Source organism: Triturus cristatus, chromosome 4_1 (genome assembly GCF_964204655.1).
Source record: "Triturus cristatus chromosome 4_1, aTriCri1.1, whole genome shotgun sequence".
In the NCBI taxonomy this organism is placed as follows: domain Eukaryota; kingdom Metazoa; phylum Chordata; class Amphibia; order Caudata; family Salamandridae; genus Triturus; species Triturus cristatus.
In genome coordinates this window covers 630207797-630227658 of record NC_140585.1, presented here as the reverse complement: position 1 = coordinate 630227658, position 19862 = coordinate 630207797, and the positions used below count along the sequence as shown (strand labels likewise).

The 19862-nt window shown below is 40.8% G+C and overlaps 1 protein-coding gene across 3 annotated transcripts in view; it reads left to right on the top strand.

Annotated features, from left to right (window-relative positions):
• NAV3 (neuron navigator 3) overlaps positions 1-9488 on the top strand; it is a 1112283-nt gene extending 1102795 nt beyond the window's left edge. For all 3 annotated transcript variants that reach the window (XM_085653004.1, XM_085653005.1, XM_085653006.1), the window contains one exon: positions 7036-9488. In XM_085653004.1, the coding sequence (XP_085509130.1) occupies positions 7036-7155 (120 nt within the window). In that variant the 3' untranslated portion in view covers positions 7156-9488. The remainder of the gene's footprint in view (positions 1-7035) is intronic.
• Positions 9489-19862: the final 10374 nt, after the last annotated feature.

Sequence of the window (19862 nt, the reverse complement as noted above, 5' to 3'; positions counted from 1 at the left end):
TGGCCAGAAGCAGCCAGGCTTAATTTAGAGGCAATTGTAAAGTATTTAGGCAGCACAAAACCAGTAATAAAAAGAAAAACACCACACCAATTTAGAAAAAATAAATGATTTGCCAATACAAGCTTCAGCCCATGGGAGGCCTCTGGGGAACCTATGCCCTGGGTACATGTGTACCATATACTAGGGTAGGGACTTATAAGGGTACCCTAGTATCCAATCTGGAGTGTTCCAAAGTACATGTCATTACATTTTAGGGAGAAAGCAGATAGACTGGGGTTCTGATTAGCAGGATCTCAGTCAGACTAGTCAAAAACAGTCTAACATCAAGCAAATAGTGGGGGTAACATAAGAAGCAGATCCTACTTTCCTACACAGTTTTTCAAGGATCCAGGACTGGAGGGGCCCCCACTTGAGGGGTTAGGATTCCCTCTGCCAGGATCCAGATGCAGGTTCAAGATGGAGCCTTTTCTGTCCCTGAGTCTCTGATCAGGAGGCCAACCAACTAGCCCTTGGAGTCAGGTCTATAAGGCAACCAACTAGCCCTTGGAATCATTCTGGTAGTAATGGGTTTAAGCAGTGGAACAGGGCTCCATCAGCAGAGCAGGTCCTCTGAGGGCTCAAGGTAGGCTCCAAGCAGCAAAGCAGTCCTCCCAGGTGCAGAAATGTAGTCCCTTGGAGTACACAGCGGTCCACAGCAACAGGCAGTCCTCTGATAGTCCTTCCACAGGTCCAGAAAGCAAACTGAAGAGTGGGCCTGAAGGTCCTATTTTTTTTACCTGGTTCTTTCTTCGAAGTAGGAGAAGTTTCTAGAGAATTCCCTTTAAAGTGCTTGAGTTTCCCACCTCCCCTACCCTGTCTCTAAGCTGGCTGCATGAACAATGCAGTGGTGACAAGCCCTTTTTCTGGAGGCAGAAAACAACCTATTCAGTTGCAAGTGAGACTATACAGAGCTCTTCCCTCTATCCTGCCAGTGATGGCCATTTCAGGCACATCTAATCCCTCTATTGTGTAGTCTAGGATGAATCAACAAAGTCCAGCTACACGCTGTCATGTGACTTATGAACATGCTGCAGGGACCAAATAGATAGGACCGGAAAATCCCAACTTTCTACAACTATCAATTTCAAACTTGTAACTTAAAATCCGACTTGACCATTAAAGTGGGTTTTAATTTACAATTTCTCAGACACCAAGCATGAAATCTTTACCTATACACAATCAAAGGGTAGCACTAAATTTAATAAGGCAACCCAATGTTATTATATGGGAGAGGTAGGCCTCACAGTAGTGAAAAACAAATGTATGATTTATTCACTCCTAGGACATGTAAACGTTGAAAATACCTGTCCAAACTTTTAATTTCAATGTACCCTGCCACATATGCTACCTAGAGCCTACCTCAGGGGTGGCTTCTATGCAATGACAAATAAATTTAGGCTTAACAAGGGCGTTAAATTGCCAAGTCAAATTGGCAGTTTACAACTGCATTCACCCTGCAATGGCAGAGCTGCGACATGTTCTAAAGGGCTACTTAAGAGGGTGGCACAGGAGGTGCTGCGGACCCACTAGTAGCATTCAATTTACCAGTCCTGGTCTATGGTATACCACTTTAGTGAGGACTTATAAGTACATTAAATATGCTAATTGGGTGTAAACTGATTTCACCATGTTTTAAGGAGTGAGCACAAGCACTTTAGTACTGGTTAGCAGGGGTAAAGTACAGAGTCCTAAAACCAAGAAAAACAAATTTAGCAAGATTGGAGGATGAAGGCAAAATATTTGGGAATAGACCACCCTAAGGCTGGCAGGTCAAACAATTCCCATTTTCAGGGTTCTTCTGAACTGCTTCTGAATTGGGGAACAAGGGAACACTAGTGTAACTAGTAAGATCCATGGAAGGATTCAGTAAGTTAGGAAAGTATATAACAAAACTAATATTGCTAACTGAGAAAAACCATTTGGTTATTTGTGTTGCTTTATTATCTTTCTGTGTTTGAAACCTAAAAAGTTATAGTTCCTGGCTATTCTACTATAGGTAGGGTCAATGACGAAAGGTTCATTCTATTTTCATCAGATCAGTTTGCGGAAAGGATTGTTATTAAAATTAGAAAGTGTTTTATAATATAATAAAAAGGATAACATTTTAAATTTGAAGGCAAGGGGGCCCACAAAAAAAGAGGAAAATGGATTAAGTGAACAGTAAACTATTTTTAACCCCTTCAGTGCCCATGACGAGATAGACTCGTCATGGAGCGCGGTTGCGCTGTGCCCATGACAAGACTATCTCGTCATGAACCCCGCCCGCTAATGCAACGGCCGGCACAGGGCGGGGAAAGGGCGGGGCACTGAAGGGGTTAAAAATGAGTAAAGGAGATATTTGGGGGTCCATGCCTGAAAACAAGGGAGCAATGCAGGAAGAAGGAAGAAACGTGTAAAGAACTTAGAAGAGAAAGAATGTGGGAGGGGAAAAGAACAAAGTGGATAGAGGAATGGAGTTTCATGGGTAAGCCCTAGAACATTAGTTTTTTTAATGAATGATTGCAATTCATCTTGAACATTTAGGTTTAACAGTTTAGATAAAATGGTTTCTCAATATTGGTTGTAGTCTATGAATGTACTTTTCTATGAAATAAAATACACCCCCCACATTATGCACTTGATTCTGTATTTCTGCCACATCAAACAGGTTAAGGTGAAGGACAGAAATTAGAATAACATTAGAGTGTGTATGACAGATCTATGAACTACAAGGAATATCTACAATAACACTAAAGCAATATCTTCATATGTACTCATCTGCCATAAATAGAACTGTTTGTCTGTTTTATTTCTGTCTGGAATAGCTGTGCAAAACACAAACTAGAACACATCCTATTACTTTAATTTATAGGTGAAGAATAGCACAGTTGATAATAATAAAGGTGTCATCTACAGGATGTCCAGAATATTCATTCACTGTTGATCAGTGATTTAGAGTTAGCAAAACCACCATTCCACCCAGAGAACCTAGGCATATCTTGATTTAACATGTTTGACACAAAATGCACAAATGCACAGATTAACTATTAGAATCATATATAACCCAAATTGGCTTCAATGTATAATTACACACTTTCCAAGGAAGTTATGTTAAAAGTTTATTTTATTGCACAAAAGCTATGCCCCACATAAAGCGCAGAATGTTTCCCATAAACATCTGCTGGAAGTGGTGTGATCTCTGATGCAGTTCACTCATTCGTTGTTGCCTGTTTCTATTATCATCCTCAATGTTTCACGACGGGAGGTGCCACTCATTAAGGGCAGGCATAGCTTCTATCTTAATTTTACAGAATCCACGTAAAAACTCTGCTGCTTACATCTCTTTCCAAATGAAGGCTTTTCCAAAAAATATCTTTAAAGAAAGAAATTCTGAATGAAAGTACTTGATCAGATGTGCTTCAATTCGATTTTGTTGTACATTTTACACTATGTGAATCAACATTTTGGGTCATGAGTCAAAGGCGCTCTAGTCTCACAAGGTCTTCTTTGTACACTACAACCTGGCACTCTCAAACCAATGTATGTCATCACATTATGGTTCCAGCATTCAAAGTCATACTCTTCAAAAATGTATGTTCATTTAATCCAGGTGTTATATCAAATGCATTATATGATCAGAATTGTTAGACCTGGCATCCTTAGCATGGTTTCCCCTAACTTTTTTGCCTCTTGACCTCCAGTTTTGCTAACTTCAGTTTTGCAGGCTTTAGGATTCTGGGCACTTCACCACTGCTAAACGGTGCTAAAGTTCATATGCTCTGTACTTTAAACATGGTAACATTGGCTTATCCACAATTGGCATATTTAATTTACATACAAGTCCCTAGTAAAGGGCACTATATGTCCCCAGGGTCTGTAAATGCTACTGTTGATCCTGCGATATCAAAGGGGATGATGGACGGAGCGTTTGAGCAAATCAAACACTCACCTCCAGTCAACTGATCTGGGTTTAATCCATCATCATTTTTAGCGCACTCCACCACCGCAGTTCAGACATGGCCATATGCAAATCAGTCTGCCCCTGTGCCTCATGGGAACAGTCCAACCCGAACTGCCAAGCCATATCTTCTCTGGACCGGAAACAAGCATCCTGGGACCGGTTTCGGGTTCATAACCCTCATCAGCCAGGCTATCTTGAATCCAGTGGCAAAGTGAGCAAGGGATCCACGTCTGGGCATACACTGCCAACTTAGGGCGAACAAAGCGATACCAAAGGCCAGAGCGTTTGAGCAAATCAAACACTCACCCCCAGTCAACTGGTCTGGGTTTAATCCATCCTCTTTTGGTATCACTATTGGTCCTGCAGCACTAATTGTGCCACCCAGTCAGTTGACATGACTCCACTCCGCTATTGCAGAGCCTGTGTGTGCAGTTTTAAACTCCCATTTCAACCTTCTAAGTTAACCTACTTGCCAGGCACAAACATTCCTTTTTATTACATGTAAGTTACCCCTGAGGTAGGCCCTAGGTATCCCCTTTGGCAGGGTTCAGTGGATTTAAAAGGTAGAACGTGTATGTACTCATGAAATTTGCTTGTCCTGGTAGTGAAAACAGCAACATTCATTTTTCACTACGGCAAGGCCTATCTCTCCCATCGGTTAACATACGGATTGCCTTAAAACATCTTTTAAGTGTAATTTCCCATTGGGAGCAGATAGAAAATTGGAGTTTGGTGTCTCTGGACTCAAGTTGATAATTGCAGGTCTGAAAATACCACTTTTAGAAAGCTACTGAAAAGACAATAGGAAACATATATACCGAGTTAAAACCTGGACGAATCTTGTAACAAACAACAATATTTCAACAGGTAATACTTCAAAAGACAGAAAAATATATGCAAAATGAATTGAAAATTAACAGAAACCGGAAAAGACGCACTCCGCGTACAGCGTATTTTAAATTGCGCCATCACGCTGTTTATTTCACTATATCTTGTGTCTTACTTGCACCATTCACCCTGTCACGAGCAAGATTTTGGATTACACTTGCATAGGATGAAACCTTGCTGCCCAAACTATGCATTTGGTATTAAGAGATTAAATACAGATCCCAATATCCAACCTTGGTGTCTTTTCCCATTTCTGTTAGTTTGCACTTAATTTTGCACTTTATTTAACTGTCTTTAGAAGTATTGCCTGTTGGGACATTGTTTGTTACCTCTTTTAGAAATTGGCATTTTCTTACTTTAACCATTCTGTGCTCTGCCTGTCTCTGAATTTACGTCTGGGTTAGGGTAACAGTGACTGGCTTTGTGCATTCCCTCTAGACAGTAACACAAAGGGAGCTGGGGTGTGACATTTGCATCCTGATGGCCCATCACCAGGCTTATCGGCCTTCCTGAGGTAGATTGGGAGAGAGGAGCTGACACTTGCACCTGAATAGGGCTGTGCCTGTCCATACCCAAAGAGTTGTTTACCATCTGTAGTGTTTATGGAACCAGGGCAGGAAAGGCAGGGACCTTGTGATCTTCAAAGGCTTCTGTTGTGATGTACCAGACGTAGCTGAGGATTATCTTTGTAGTTTCTTTATTAGGTCTCAGTTACATGTAGCATCCATGTAAAGCAGCCCCACCAGGAGCAGCCTGCCTGCTGCTCAGCCCATCTTCAACTGTCACACCTCACCACACGGGCACCCAAACATTCCAGTCATTCCCATCACACCAACAGAACATTCAGAACACGCACTCTGGCTGAGCAGCTAGGAGCCAGGTAACCTAGGAGAAACATTAATACATGGGCAGGATGTAGCAGCTTCTTTGATGTCTCCCCCACTTCAAAGGCACACTTGGCTATAAGCACTGGACCCCTGACACCACAGAATCAGAACTCTAATGGGACCAAGGATATTCTGCCAATAAGAAGAGCTACTTTGCTGTAGGAAGGACTGTCACTTTGCTGTGTTGGCCTGCTAATTGATGTGCTACAGGAGGGCCTGCCACTTGCTCTGCTATGTTGGCCTGCTGCTTTTTGCCTGGGAATGAGGGGGACTGGACCAACTCTCTACATCCTTGAACCCAAGATTCTCCAAGGGCTTGCTGGCTTGCCTCCTGTTTTTAAGAAGTCTCAGGGTCACAAAAGACTTCTTGCAACGCTCTTGGGGCTGCTGGACTCTGCAATCTATGAGTCCTACACTTGCCTGAGGTGCACTCTCCAGTTCTGGGCCTCAGAAATGGGTTCTGCAGCTGTTTTCCTGCCAAACCAGTGCACCGACCTAATTTCTTGACAAAAATTGATGCATCGCTCTTGAACGCTGATGCAGTGCCGAATCAATAACGACGTGGGTCCCGACTGTGAGACTAGATGAAGACGCAGCGCCGACCCTGTGTCGGTCGATGGTGACACAGCGTGGATCCTTGGACACTGTCTGCGATGCTTGGTGATGACACTGTGGCCCGACTGCATGAATCAGAACCGATGTATTGTGTTCTTGACATCATGCTCCAACAAGGTACTTTTTCAGCCAACCCTGCATGGGTTCTGTAGCCAGCCCTGTCCTCCATCGCCGTCGGCCTGAACTTTGGATTTGTACCGGTCCCTCATGACATTTAGTAACCTTTTGACCGGTGGTGACTTCTAAGCACTGTTTTCACGTTTATTCATTAAAATTAAAAATTCAAATCTCGACTTTCTACTGATTGGATTTTTGTCATTTCGGTCTTATTTTATTCAGATAAATATTATCTATTTTTTTTAATTGGTGTGGAGTCTTTTTGTGGTGCTTTCATTGAGTTTCTGTAATTAAAGTGTGCACAAATACTTTACACATTGCCTCTTAAGTAAAGCTCTGTGCCATGCTTCCAGAGGGTGAGCACAGGTTAATTTAGGTTGTGTATCTGACTCATCCTGCTGACTAGAGTGGTGGTTCCTACTTGGATATTTAGCATACCTCTGTCAACTAGAGACCCCATTTCTAACAAGGATGTTTAATTATGATCATTGTACTTTAATACCAAATGCATTATATTAATGAGGTGTTTTTTCAATTACTCCTTTGCAGATGAATATGTTAATGAGGCTCCAGGAAGCAGCCAGTTTCTCGGGTGCACAAAGCTGTGACAGCGATGGTACCAGTCACCATGATGGGATTTTGGACTCCTCTCTTGAATCAACTCTTTAATGGGGGCCCATGGTTGAAACTGATTTATCCGAGAACCTTTTATAAAAAATAAAAAAAAGACTAAAAGAACACACCAGGGTCTCAGGAGATGGGCAGGTTGCCGTTGGTGTCAAAGAGTTACACGTTATAGTGACCTGGAAGAGCTTTGTATTTTAGGAGGAAAAACTTGAATTCTGTGGCTTTCTAAGACATCTCGACATAACTTGAGAAGAGCGAGACTTGTTCTGCCAAATTGAAAGTACCCTAAAAGAAGGGCAACAAAAAAGCAGATTGCACATGTGATAGCCAAAATTGAATTCTTTTTCTTCTGTCTTTCTCTTTGATAAAGGTTTACAGCACAAACCTCGGTAATTTGTTAGTTTTCTCTAAGGTGCTGCTAAGCAGTACCGCGTCCTGGCCTCTGGCTGCTTGTCCCTCTTTGTGCCACGTGGTGCTGGTCTCGCGACTCTTGAGGCGCAACTGCTACCTGGCCCACACCCTAAAATTAATTTAAGACGAAGAAGCACAAACGAGTCTTGTGCGGGCGTCAGGAACGTACTACTGCTGCGAGATGCAGGTGAAGTGCCAATGTTATATAACTGCCATTTTCCACAGTCCGCGTGCTCCAATGAGGTTTTTCGTGTGTATGTCACCTTTTGTTAAAAAGTTGTTTTTCCCAAAAATGGTCGTTTAAGGCGACTATCCCACACCTTAGCACGAGTTTGATACCAGTTATTGAAAGAACGCTGGCACGAGGCTCAATAGGGCTTCATTCGTTTGAGCCTTTGTCGGCGCTTATAAAGAAGGAACACATTTCCAATGGTGCTGTTTCAATGCCTTAAAAAGATTTCTTGAACAGTTTAACATTCTAACACCTCTCCGGAACCAGTTGGTACTTTTGCACAGTTTTCGTTTACTTTCCATTACGTTGACATTATGTCAGTTAACACAATAGCCTCATTCTCAGATGTGTTGATGTCATAAGGAAGTAAACAGTGAAATGGGCAGTTGCTATGAACAGTGCACTTTCGGGGCTCGCTCACCATGCAGACCCCAAACTCACAAGCCACTGTTTCTATGATTTGAAAAGCTGAGAAAGGTGCCCAGCGCTGCCGGTTGCACTTGGCACAGCATGAGCACAACGTTTTTTCTTAAGAAAGAAAATAGTTTTAAGCATGTTGTTTTGGTAGCTAACTCGAGGATTTGAGCACCAAGGAAGCAGTGATTTCAAGTCCGGAATTTAAAGCAGAAGAATATTAACTGTAAACTTGGTTGGTTTTGCACATTATACTGGGCAGGTTTATTGTAAATAAAACAGAATTAAAACAAAGCCTTGCACAGATTTAAGAAATGAACAAAGCAAAATTGTGTTTTATCCTGTCGGTGTTCACATGGCTGAGATCCCCTGTAAAATGGGAAAACATTCAGAATGCAATCCTTAAAAGGCTGTGTTCCCTGCAGTGTTTGTCCTGTACTTACAGTTGTTATGACTATGCAGACGCTGTCAATGCTTTGATTAGCATGTTTCAACTTTGTATGTGGAGCCAGTGTATTTCAGAACAACTTCAACCGTTTCTAGCAGGCTTAAAACAGGTTGCATGAAAAGAACTGACCACGCTGAGGCCAGCAGAGCATATCTGCAAAACATACACTGGTTGGAGGATGTAGCATTGGGTAGATACCTTAAATATGGTGGGTACAAACTCTCAATGGTGTGAATTGGTGCTACTAACCTTCAAGGTGCCACAATGTTGACACTCTGTATACAAGAGTTGCATTTAATTGCTGTTCTTTCCAGGACTGACCTGTTTCCCTGATTTAAAGGTCCCTACACGGTGCTCTTGTCCCATTGCAAATCTTTGCCAACTTTAAGCATGTACTGTAGCATCTTGTCAAATGGAATTAAAGTCCATATACTTTCTTCAGCTTAGATCACACAACAGTAACTTATATGTTTGGCAACTGTCTGAAATGCCCCAGTGGGCCTTGGCAAACACTGAACATTATCATTTACAACACTTCCCGCAATACATCTCAGTGAGTCCACATAGTTTACAAATAAAAAAACTTGTTTGTGAAACATTTGTCTGTAAACATTTTATATTTTGTACATTTTTGATGTAACATATCATGTAAATAGACAGAAGCAGTGAAATAAATCATTCGAAAAGTTTTGTAGTCTTTGTAAAGCCCTTATGATAAGTATTTGTGTCAGCAGATTAAACTGGATGATGTATTTTCTATGGGTTTTGCGTTACCTCGCTTGTAAACCAGCTGGCTTCTATTTTTTTTTGCAGATGTGCATACTGTATCCGTCTAAATTATTTCTTTGCCATTAAAGTGGAATTATTTATTGAAAACTTGTGCATGGCCATGTCTCAATGTATTTTACATATTCAATTCAGATGTAAAAATGTCAATCTGTTACATATCTAAAAACAAGCATTGGCAAAGCCAGTAGGTTTGGCAGTGGCTGTCAGCCTTTGGAATTTCTATTTTGTTCTCTCATGGCTTTTGCAAAATGTTATTGTTGCGGAAGGGAAGCTGTTGTTCCCGTAATAATCAAAAAAGAAACCTTGCCGGAAGGCAAAATATTGTTTTAGTCTCAAGAAGAAATCATTACAATAGTATTCACTGACTCTTAAGGGAACTACTTGGTGTGCGGACGTGCTCCTTGTGAAAGCGTAGCATTCCGCAACTCCTAGTGAAGTCGGCTAATGGTTGAAGTGGGCTGATCATTGCCCGTGATCCATGCTGTAGTGGCTGGCAGATAACTGTGAATGAGACAACAGACTAATGGATGAAATTTATCTGAAAACCCGTATAACTATATTATACACATCATTTTAGTAAAATCAAAATGTCTTGGCTGACACCAGACGTTAATTTTTGTAAATCTTTATTACAAATAGATGCAGATTGTTGAAATGATAGATGCATAGAGGTGCCTGCAAAAGCAAGTAGATGGAGAGCATTGTTAAGATAGATAAAGTTGCATAGATAGATAGATAGATAGATTGACAGATAATATATAGGCAGATTTGCAAAGGTAGATAAATATTATTTTTATAGCTAGATTTTCATAGATAACTAGAAAGATTTTCATCGAGTGAAAAATATAGATCTAGATAAGGTTGCAAGGAGATTGTTATTGCTTGATTAAATGATAGATAGCTTTGCATAGATAGAATCATACATACATAGAGTTCCAAGGATAGATATGGATAGGGCCAACGAAAATTGTCCCTCAGCAAAAATAGGGGGGTGAAGGCAAAAAGTTTGGGGGAAGATCGCCCTAAGACTGCAGATGTAACAGATAGATAGATAGATAGATAGATAGACATGGATATAGTTCCAAGGACAGATATAGATAGGGTTGCAAAGAGATAGATAGATTTTAAATGACAGATGGATAGATGTATTACATAAATAGAAGATGGATCGATGTGCATAAATAGGTATAGAGATTTCCAAGGATAGATATAAATAGGATTGCAAAGATAGATATATTTGCTATGACAGAAGAATAGATAGGCAAAGAGAGATAGACAGACAGATATGGAGATAGATAAACAGGTAGACAGACAGGTAAATAGGTAGACATGATGACAAGCAGATGGACAGGTATACAGAAAGACAGACCGGCCGAAAGATAGATGGACAGGTACATATATGACAGGCAGATAGAGGGATAGATAGCGTTTGAAAAGATAGCTAGAGAGATAGTCAGATAGAGAGGTAGATCAATAGATAGGAAAACAGATACAGACCGATACACAGATAGATTTGTGAAGATAGATAAAAAGAGTTCCAACAATAGTTTAAGACGGGGTTGCAAAGATAGATAGATTTGCAGAGGTACATTTGGTAAGATTGAGGAACAGACAGGTTGATAGATAAGCAGGTAGGTAGACAGATAGGTAGATAGACAGGGAGACAGAAAGGCAGCTAGACATAGAGAAAGGTATATAGGCATGAAGATAGATAGATAGGACTGGTAGATTGACAGATGATGGGTCGGCAGATAGATAGATTGGGTTGCAAAGATAGAAAGAATTGCAAAGATAGACATACAGATAGACCAACAGATTTGTGAAGATAGATAGATAGGTAAATAGATAGATTTCCAAAGATAGAAATAGACAGATAGATATATAGGTACATAGACAGCTAGATAGGTAGATTTATAGACGGGTAGATAGGCAGACAGGTAGATGGGAAGATAAACGGGCAGACATGTAGAAAGGAAGGTAGACAGGCAGGCACGTAGATAGACAGGAAGATCAATAGGACTGGTAGATTGATTATAGGTAGACAGAGGCAGAAACACTGATAGGTTTTCAAAGATAAATATATTTGTTAAGAGATTTGCAAAGATAGGTAGATACACCGACTGATTTGCATAGATAGCTAGATTTACAAAGATAGATTTTCATAGATAAATGAATACATAGATTTGCAAATATAGATTGATTTTCAAAGATAGATTTGCAAAGATATATAGGGACATATATATTGATGGATATAGAGCTAAATTCATAGATAGAAAGATGCATAGATTGGTTTTCATACCTAGATCTAGATTTGCAGATAGGTAGATACGTAGATTGATTTGCAAAGACAAATTGATTTTCATAGATAGATTTGCAAATATTGATTGGTACATAGATATAGAGATAGATACATAGAAAGATAGATACACAGACTGATTTGCATTGCTATATAAATTTGCATAGATAGCTAAATGCATAAATAGATAGATCTATAGATTTTTAAAGGTAGATACATTTGCATGGACAGATTGGCAAAACGATAGACAGCCAAGCAGACGGGTATATAGGCATTTAGATAGTCAGTAGATAGACAGATGATAGGTAGACCGACTAATAGAGTTGCAAAGACAGAAAGATAGATGGATAGATAGAATTGCAAAAAAGATATACAGATAGATCCATAGATTTGTGAAGTTAGATAGATAGATAGATAGATAGATAGATTTCCAAAGATAGATATAGATGGGGTTGCAAAGATAGATTTACAAAGAGAGATATAGACTGGGTTGCAAAGATGGATAGCTGGATGGAGAGATAGATATATAAATATATAAATACATAGACCAGTCGATGGGTAGATAGACCGGCCAGTAGACAGGAATATATACGGGCAGACAAGTTGATAGACTTTAATATAGGGAGGACTGGTAGATAGACAGGTTATAGGTAGACGAGTGGCAGAAAGACTAGTAGGGTTGCAATGATAAATAGATTTGCAAAGATAGGTAGCTACATAGATTGATTCACATAGCTAGATAGATTTGCAAAGAGATAGATTTTCATAGATAGATGAATATATAGATTTGCAAAGCTAGATTGATTTGCCAAGACAGATTGATTTTCATAGGTATATTTGCAAAGATAGATAGGTACATAGATAGAAATAGAAAGCGACATGGATAGAAAGATGCATACATAGATTGATTTGCATAGACAGATAGGTTTGCAAAGATAGCTTTATACGAGGATTGATTTGCATAGATAGATCTATAGAGGGTTAGATTTGCCAAAAGAGATTGATGGACAGACAGGTTGATAAACATGATGTAGGTAGACAGAAAGACAGGTAGATAGACGAGCAGACTGGTAGATAGGCATGTAGATAGCTAGACAGGTAGCACTGGTAGATAAACAGATTATAGGTAGACAGAGAGGCAGATAGACTGAAAGGGTTGAAAAGATTGGTAAGTGGATAGACGGAAGGATGCATAAGATTGCAAACATAGATACACAGACATATAGACCAATATATTTGTGAAGATAGACAGATAGATGTAAGGATAGACAGTTAGATAGATCCCCCAGGCCCAGCTTTCCCAGGCTGCTGCACCGCTCTGCTTCCTCCCCATTTTTCGGAGTGCTTTCTCCTGCTTTTCCCTCATTTTTCACAGCTTTTTGTTTTTTTCCTCATTTCTCGCTCCCGCCTGCTGCCCGTTTTCCCACCTATCACCGCCCACCGCCTCCTAGCACCCCTCCCTCCTCCCAAGACCTTCTTAATAGAGGCTGCAGTGCGTTCCCATTGAGCAGGTCCCAGGCCCAGCTCTCCGGTGCAGCTGCAAAACTCTGCTTCCTCCCTGTTTTTCTGAATGCGTTCTCCTGCTTTGCCCTCGTTGTTTACTGCTTTCTCCTTCCTTTCCCCCTTTTTTCTGAGTTCTTTTCCTTCTTTTCCTTTGTTTTTCACAGCTTTGTTTTTTTCCTCATTTGTCGCTCCCACCTGCTTTCCCCTTCACCACCCCCGTTTTTCTGAGTGCTTTCTCCTGCTTTTCCCTCGTTTTTTACTGGTTTCTCCTTCCTTTCCACCCTTTTTGTGAGTGCTTTTCCTTCTTTTCCCTCGTTTTTCCCAGCTTTTTTCCCCCCTCATTTGTTGCTCCCACCTTCCCCATGTTTTCCCGCCTCATGCCTAACCACGCCCACCTCCTCCCAGCACCCATCCCTCCTCCCAAGACCTACTTAATGGAAGCTGCAGTGCAAACCCATTGAGCAGGTCCCAGGCTCAGCTCTATTTTTTTTCACCGCTCTGCTTCCACCTCTTTTTTCTGAGTGCTTTCTCCTGCTTTTGCCTCATTTTTCTGTTTTCTCAGCGAAGCCAACTCCAACACCATGAGACCGTCACAAATGATTTGCCACGCTTTATAAATCCTGATTGAGTGATTGATAGATAAATAGCTAGATTTGCAGAAATAGATCGGAAAAGAGAGATAGACAGGCAGACAGGTTGATAGATAAACATGTAGGTAGGCTGACAGGTAGATAGAGATATATACAGAAAGGCAGGTAGACAAATAGGCAAGCAGAGAGACAGGTCTAAAGACAGGAAGATGGACAGACAGGACTAGTAGATAGACTGATGATAGACAGGCCGGAAGATAGAATGATATGGTTACATAGATAGATAGATAGATAGATGCAAAGATAGATGCTAAGATGGATTTGCTAAGATAGATAGGTACAAAGAATAATAGATGGATTTGCAAAAAAGATATATGGATAGATTTACAAAAATACGTGGATAGATATAAACAGATATAAATAGATTGATATTGATAGAGAGATACATAACAAGGTAGACTTGTAAAGACAGATAAGTACATAGATATAGATATCAGATAGATATATACATTGATTTGCATAGATAGATGGATAGATTTATTTGCAAAGATAGGCAGATACATAAATAGAGTTATTTACAAATTTAGACTTACAAAGATGGATTTGCAAAGAGAGGTAGGTACATAGATAGATTTGCATGGAAAGATCAATAGAGTTCTAAAGATGGATATTGACAGGGTGCATTTACAAATATAGATAGGCAAGGATGGCTAGATTTATAAATAGATGTATTGATTGATTTGCATTGATATATAGATTGATACATTTCCAAAGAGAAATAGATGGAGAGACAAGTTGATAGATGAACAGGTAGGTAGATAGAAAGATACGTAGATAGAAAGGTAGAAGGAAAGGCAGATAGACAGATGTAGGGGTAGATGGGTAGATAGTTGGATAGGCCTGAATATCGACAAAGAGGACTGGTAGATAGACAAACAGATAGACTGAGAGGCAATGATAGATAGATAAATGGATAGATAGATATACAGACAAACAAATAGATTTGTATAGTTGGATAGCTAGATGAATAGACAGATTTGCAAATATGCATAGATTGATGTTCATACATAGAAAGATTTGCAAAGATAAATGGTTTTGCAAAGGCATATATGTGGATAGATTTGCAAAGATAGATACGTAGCTAGATAGATACATAGTTAGAGCTGCAAAGAGAGATAGACTTTGCAAAGATATACCGGTAGGAGAAGAGAGCTAGATGGACAGACAGGCTGATAGATAAACATGTAAGTAGACCGATAGATGAATTGATAGACAGGTAGGCAGAAAGGCGGATAGAGAGATAGATTGGTTGACAGGTAGATAGGCAGGAAGATAGAAAGATAGGACTGGAAATTCAACAGCTGATAGGTAGACAGACAAGGAGATATACTGATTCTCCGTGGTAGTCAGTACCATTACACGCATTTTTATTATGTAGTTCTACACAGAAGTTCCATTCCAATGTTTGTTATATATTGTTGGTATATTGCAGGATGCCCAAAGAATTCATTGCATCTGCAATTTCTTTCTTCCCTACAATGTCTGTAATCCGCCATTGCATGGAGTTGCTTTTTGTAGTAGTAATAGTTATAATCACAGGTAAGGGGAGTGTGTTGAGTATTATTTTCAGTGTACTTTAAGGTCCAGCACTCCCTTCCTGTTAGGAATACCCATTTTATAGGAAGCCGTCCACCCTTTGAGGTTTGGATCTACTTAACTTGTATGTAGAGTAGGATTCAATGCTCACAAGCTACTGTAAGCTTTTGTACTACCTGTGAGTAACACTCCTGTGTGCAGGCTGGCTTACTATGTTATAAGAGAAAAATTATACTTTGGAAAATATATTTGAAGTTGACATTTGAGTGACAAATCATGTAGCATCAGAGAGACTTATGACTCATAATATTACATTCGTACCAGGGGTATTACAGCTAGGGCCCTTATGCATTACCCATGTAGAGGCATTCCAAATTGATAAAGCCTGTTTTTTACATTACTGGTGGCAACTCTGTGACATTGAGGTGATCACTTCTGGTAATCTTGCATGGGGTAGTCGTTAATGTACTCTTGTCTGCTATGCTCAATTTTACAGTAGTAATAACAATAGTGAGAAAAGTAGCTCATGATAATATTAATTTAACATAAGTAAACTCTTATAACAGAAAAGGTTTGAGACACCTGATGTAGACAAATTAGTAGTAGGAGACTAAGTGTGTCTACCTGTTCGGTTGAAAGAAAACACAGTCGTTGTCTTGTTTTGATTTTTGTTTTTTATTATTCAATGTCTTCTCCACGGTAGACAGACCCATTACTCAAGTTTTCATCATGTAGTTTTACACAGAAGTTCCATTCTGATATTTGTTATACACTGTTGGTATATTGTAAGCAGCCCAAAGACTTAATTGAGTCTGCTGTTTCTTTGTTCCCTGAGGATCGATAGATATGCTTTGATATGTGTACAGATGTTCAAAGAAAGAAGAATACTGTTTGCAGTGATGGGTTTCAAACTCTTCCTGCCAAGAAATCCAATGAAGTATTTTAGAACACTCAGCCACATTAATACCAGCTGGATGAATGACTCGAACGTAAACTACACCATGACACATCTATATTGTGTCAAAAATGAGCATTACTTCTCAGAGCCTAAGCCTAGAAAAAGGAAAAGCAGGCCTACCCAGAGATGCATTGTAAACAATTGAAAAAAGTAAAAAAACCTAGGGAACTATCAAACCCTGGCCCCTAAAATGTAGAAATTGACTAATCCCTGATTGGCATACTTAGCTCTCCTATAAGGCCATAGTATACAGTGTAGAAGCTATCAGCCATGGCATGGAAAGTTAAATGTCACCTGTGGACTGCCACATTTATAGTGCCATCACTTGTGTGACACAGGAAAATATGGCTTCACACCTACCACTGTAGCGTGACTACTGCCAGACCTGTCAAAATAACCTTTTGCCAGGGGAAAAACCTTCCTCTTAAATATTAATGTCAACCCTGTTAGGGCGTTGTCTTTGTGAATTCTAATCTCTTAGTAAAATCATCAAAGTGAATCCACACTGATAGCATAGACCTTTAATTGTCCACTTGAAGTGTGAGAAGGGAGCTAACATTGGCAGTACATTTCAAGTACAGTGAAATGTACTGGCTCCACAAGAACAACGGAGAGAATCGTGTCCAAACATTAAGGGTTTTTATTAACAATTTAAATCAAATTACACATCAAATCCATCAGCAAAAATGAAGAAAATATATGATAAGGGCATACATATTCAAATGATCATGCAGTCTGAATTTGTATATGATCAAGAAAAAGTTATAAAATAAAATCACATACAGTACACAAATGAAACACCACGCAGGTTCCAGAAAGGAACTTTCAGATTCTAAATAAAGCATCAAAAGCGGCAAGCTGACACTATATGGGGAAGGTGTCAGCATCAGATGAACCAAGTTTGAGATTTAAATGGAAAGTATGAGTGCTCAAGCATGAAGCTCAACAGTCCCTGCATCGTAAATCAGCAGAATTGAGAAGAAGTCTCTCAGCAAATTTAGGACTGGGTCTGCTCAACTATTCTAAAAGGTTACATAATTAATGAAAGAAAGAAGAGTTTAGAAGGCTTCTTCCTATCAGTTTACACCAAATGAACAAAACCAAAGTCTGTGTTCTCTGGGAGCAGGTAGACTCCCTAATTTTCCATGTCTCAGTCAAAGGGGAAGCCATCTAGGTGACCTTGGATCTAAGATCAGTCTGGGATGCCTGGTAAAAAAAAGGTCTCGGCCACCGTCTTGGTCTCCATATCCGAGACCAACGGAATTTAAAAGTACAATAGTCAGATAATTATTTTACTGACAATGATGGATCAGTGGACTCCTCGCAGACGCTATGGGAGGCCTTTAAGACTGTAATCCGGGGTCAAGCCTTATCTTTGATCTCCGGAACAACGAAAGAACACCAGAAAGAGATAGCTGCCATTGAGGCTGAGACTAGCCGACTAGAGACTGACCTGGAATTAGAGGTCACGCCAGACTAGCTTCACTATCTGAAGTTCTGACAGCAGGATTATAGGGCATTAGCGACTGAACAGGCCAAAACCTTGGGGAGAGCCACGCAAGGATGGTTATATGATCTGGGAGATAAAGCAGGGAAATTACTAGCGTGGCAGGACAAAAAAGAATGGGCGAGCAGGCTAGTACCAGAACTTCATGGGGAGGGGGCAGCCCTCTCCCGGATCCCTAAGGCATTGTGGACATGTTTGTGGACCATTTTAGCGTTGTTTATTCTTCCGTCGCTCCCTATTCTGTAGAGGACTCCCTTGAACTGTTAGCTGACATAACGCTGCCCAAGCTCCCTGTAGAGGACTGTAACTTTATGGATAGCGACATATCCAACGACGAAATAGCGAAAGCAATCAGGTCCTTAAACTCAGGGAAGGCCTCGGGTCCTAACGAACTTCTGATCGAACTGTACAAATTTCGGCCAGACAAACTGGCCCCATATCTCCGGTCCATGTTTGAGGAATCCAGAAACAGGGGGATCCTCCCGGCTGATCAGAGGACGGGCACCATAATCACTATCCACAAGGAAGGGAAACCTAAAACTGACTGTGCTTCTTATAGACCGATTTCTCTTTTGAATGCCAAGCTCAAGGTTCTGGCTAAACTCCTGGCTAACCGCCTAGTCACTGTTACTAGGACTCTAGTCCACCCAGACGCAACCATGTCCTTTGACACTATTGAATGGCCATATCTCTGGGCAGTTTTGGGAAAAATGGGGTTTGCCCCGAAATTCAATGGGTACAGCTTCTATACGCTAAACCTCTGGCGCAAGTGGTTTGAGTTTGAGTTTGAGTTTAAAAATTCTTATATAGCGCTCTTACACCAGCGGTTTCATGGCGCTGTAACTGGCAGATCTCCTCAATAGGCAAGGAAGGGAGGTCGGGTAACAGAGGATTAGATGAAAATTTTGCTGAAGAAGTAGGCTTTAAGTTTCTTTCGAAACTGAGAATATGGGGTTAGGGATCTGAGATCAAGGGGTAATGAGTTCCAAAGGGTTGGGGCAAGGGTCGCAAATTTTGAGCCCCCCCACTTTTTCCGGCGAAACCGGGGAACTATCAGGAGGGATTGGGAAGAAGATCGGAGCTCCCTAGTTGGCAAGTAGGGGATAATCTCCGAAGAAATGAATGCAGGGGCCGTACCCAATCGAGCCTGGTAAGTGATAGATGCAAGCTTGAATTGGATACGTTCCCGAACCGGAAGCCAATGTAAAAGTTTCAGAAGGGGGGTGACATGTGAGGGTTTAGGAAGGTTAAATAACAAGAAGTCGGCCACTTTTGAGCTTAGCCGGGTTCCCGGCAGGGATGTCTGCTGTCCCCCCTCCTGTTTGCCTTGGCATTGGAGCCATTAGCAGCTTGGATTCGCAGAGACCCAGTAGTACGGGGCCTGCGTTGGTCCCCAGAGTGGGAAGACTGCATCTCACTCTATGCAGATGATTTCCTACTTTATCTGTCCTTCCCGAGACGGTCCCTGATTGTCATCTTGGATATCCTGGCCATCTTCGGTAGCTTTTCCAGGTATTCTATTAATTGGAGTAAATCCCTGCTGTTTGTTCTAGCGGGAGAACCGCCTACCCCACCAAAGGGGTGCCCTATACAAATACGTAATGAGGGCTTTAAGTATCTTGGGATGTTTCTCTCCTTAGATTCATCACTCCAGTACACTCAGAACCTGCTCCCGCCTCTGACCAGATTGAGGAAAGATTTAAATAATTGGAAGTCTCTCCCCCTTTCCCTACTGGGTAAAGCGGCTCTTTTTAAAATGATGTCCTTGCCTCGGTTTTGTACACGCTGCAGAATTCCGTAGATCCTGATCTGTCGTCTTATTTCAGGGAGGTAGAGGGCCTTCAGTGGGACCTGCTGTGGGATGGAAAGCCTCGGATTGCTTTCAGTAAGCTCACTCTGAACTGGTATGATGGGGGCATTAGCCTCCCTTATATTAAAAAGTATTACTGGGCGGCCTACCTAACTGCCATCAACCATGGCACCTATGCCCGACCGGTAGATCCAG